The following is a 3,278-nucleotide window of genomic DNA, read 5'->3' on the forward strand; positions in this document are numbered from 1 at the left end:
GCAAAACTAGTGTTGGGAAAAGGCAAGACACAAAGATAGACAGATAGAAACAGTAAAAAGACTGAAAAGAAATAGAACTGTCAGAGGTGCCCTCCAACCACAAGCTTGCAGAGTTTACAAGAAGTCAGGAAAAAAACTAATTCCCCAACATGATTTTTGTTCTTGTAAAGTGTTTTACGGCGCTTGCAACTGCATAAGGTCATATGAGCGCGCGGGACACACCTAATATTTTCAGTTGGTAGGAAATTTTGAATTTTGCCCGGGTGGTGGCCGAAGCCTACTCTGATCGATTTTAGACCACTAAGGGATCTTTAACGTGCGCAACTTGCACACGGGCCCTCCGAGATTTTTCGCCCTTGTCCGAGAAGGCTAGGTGTAGATCTTTCCTACCAGAAGACCAAGGGTGTGGCAGAAAGACAGCAGTAAGGAGGAGCCAAGGAGTAGCAGTAGAAAGGCTGCAGAAAGAGTCAGGAGCCCAGAGGAGGGGTCAAAGAAGGTGAGGGGGTGGGGGCAGAAAGTGGAAATGAAAGCAGACAACAGAACATTGCTAGAGAGTAGGAAAGGAGGTAAAAGGAGACAATTTTAAAGAAGAAAATTTTTTGGTCGCTACCCGGATTCGAACCCGGGACCTTTGAATGAGAGGCCAACACCTTAACCTCTAGGCGACGAGAGTCCCCTCCCCAATATGAGACTCCGACAACTCACCCAAACATGGTCTTGACCGGAACCAGCAGCGGGTGATGGAAGCCTTTGATGTGCTCCTTGAGGATCTCCTCACACATCATGAACAAGTCCTCAAAGTTGACCCAGTGACGAGTCGTCCCCAGGCTCATCAGCTGTTCATAACTGTACAAAGGTCAAGGTCACCGTCAACTACCATGAAAATTTTCCCTGCTCAGTGTAGGCCTTAGACTCAGCTATGCCTTACTTTTCAAAATGTGAGGCATTGTGGTGAAATAAGGTGCTCGTCAAAATAATCAACGGGAAGAAACTGTCATTTTTCCGCAGATTTGTGAATTTTCATTGTATTTTTGCTTTGCGGCTCAACACCTTTCACGCCCATTAACTCTTCATGTCCGGTGAGCCGGTGGGAGCGGCTCGGCGCGAAGTGAGTTTGGCCGGCGAGCCGCTGAAAAACGGCTCGCTACACTAGCCTTCATTAAATACACGCGAAAGTAATATTTCACGACATCAACCAAAATTACGGTCGCAAATGCCGAAAATAGGTCTTTTTCTGTTTGTACTTTCATTTTGTAGCGTCTGTGCGGGCGCGTCTGCTAGATTTGATGGGTTTTGATTCCAAACAGCTGGGTTTTTTTTGGTGCATAATTTTAATTTGTTTGTGTTGGTTAGGGAGATTATGGTGGCTGAAGATTGCTCCTGAAATAATTATAGTGACAGTCTTCTAGTTTGGATTATACTGAGACAAAATGTTCATTCCATTTCGATCATTCCATTTCGATATTATAAATCTAGATCTAGATGTTGGATCTTGTTGAGGCTCTTTTCAGGTTAGTTCATCGTAATATGTAGGCCTATGAGTGAATGTGACTTTTTTATACGTGGTTATTGTACACCTCATCTTACACCTGGAAACTTCAAATAATTACTCAAAATTACTTTGAAAATGTGCATAAAGACACAGTTTTCATATTTAGGTATATTTAAACAAAACTATAAATGTAAGCCTTTGATTTATTGTATAACAAAGTGTGTACATATAGAAATCTAGATCTAGATCTAGCTGTGTTTTCACTTTTCATGCCGAATGTGGGTTCTGATACATTTTATTATTTTGATGTATTTCAAAAGAAGGGCTTCAAAGTACCTCAGCCACCATAGATGTAATCCTAGAATGTACATCAGCATCTTTGCTTCTTTTACTTAGGCTCAGTGTTCAAGTACTATAAAGTTACACCCATATTTGTGTGAACGGTGTTATGTAACACTGCACCATTTTTTTTGCTAATGGCCATTTACTTCAATAGTCTATTTTTATTCTTCAATAGAGGCATCTAAAATGAACACCAATAAAAGCAACTTTCGTTTCTGAACACAAACATACCAAAAGTTTTGATGTGGGCCTAGTAGATTGAAAGTTATTTGATGGGTTTTGATTCCAAACAGCTGACTTTTTTTGGTGCATAATTTTAATTTGTTTGTGTTGGTTAGGGAGATTATGGTGGCTGAAGGTTGCTCCTGAAATAATTATAGTGACAGTTTTCTAGTTTGGATTATACTGAGACAAAATGTTCATTCCATTTGGATATTATAAATCTAGATCTAGATGTTGGATCTTGTTGAGGCTCTTTTCAGGTTAGTTCATCGTAATATGTAGGCCTATGAGTGAATGAGACTTTTTTATATGTGGTTATTGTACACCTCATCTTACACCTGGAAACTTCAAATAATTACTCAAAATTACTTTGAAAATGTGCATAAAGACACAGTTTTCATATTTAGGTATATTTAAACAAAACTATAAATGTAAGCCTTTGATTTATTGTATAACAAAGTGTGTACATATAGAAATCTAGATCTAGATCTAGCTGTGTTTTCACTTTTCATGCCGAATGTGGGTTCTGATACATTTTATTATTTTGATGTATTTCAAAAGAAGGGCTTCAAAGTACCTCAGCCACCATAGATGTAATCCTAGAATGTACATCAGCATCTTTGCTTCTTTTACTTAGGCTCAGTGTTCAAGTACTATAAAGTTACACCCATATTTGTGTGAACGGTGTTATGTAACACTGCACCATTTTTTTTGCTAATGGCCATTTACTTCAATAGTCTATTTTTATTCTTCAATAGAGGCATCTAAAATGAACACCAATAAAAGCAACTTTCGTTTCTGAACACAAACATACCAAAAGTTTTGATGTGGGCCTAGTAGATTGAAAGTTATTTGATGGGTTTTGATTCCAAACAGCTGGGTTTTTTTGTGTGCATAATTTTAATTTGTTTGTGTTGGTTAGGGAGATTATGGTGGCTGAAGATTGCTCCTGAAATAATTATAGTGACAGTTTTCTAGTTTGGATTATACTGAGACAAAATGTTCATTCCATTTCGACATTATAAATCTAGATCTAGATGTTGGATCTTGTTGAGGCTCTTTTCAGGTTAGTTCATCGTAATATGTAGGCCTATGAGTGAATGTGGCTTTTTTATACGTGGTTATTGTACACCTCATCTTACACCTGGAAACTTCAAATAATTACTCAAAATTACTTTGAAAATGTGCATAAAGACACAGTTTTCATATTTAGGTATATTTA

The 3,278-nt window shown here is 38.2% G+C and overlaps 1 protein-coding gene across 1 annotated transcript in view; it reads right to left on the reverse strand.

The window, feature by feature from the left end:
* Positions 1–3,278, reverse strand: part of LOC101850039 (KICSTOR complex protein C12orf66) — a gene marked incomplete in the record, with an annotated part of 17,040 nt that overhangs the window by 7,360 nt on the left and 6,402 nt on the right. The window contains 1 exon segment of the mRNA XM_013088672.2: positions 706–846. Coding sequence (XP_012944126.1) covers positions 706–846 — 141 coding nt within the window.

This window comes from Aplysia californica, unplaced genomic scaffold, assembly GCF_000002075.1.
Source record: "Aplysia californica isolate F4 #8 unplaced genomic scaffold, AplCal3.0 scaffold00785, whole genome shotgun sequence".
In the NCBI taxonomy this organism is placed as follows: domain Eukaryota; kingdom Metazoa; phylum Mollusca; class Gastropoda; order Aplysiida; family Aplysiidae; genus Aplysia; species Aplysia californica.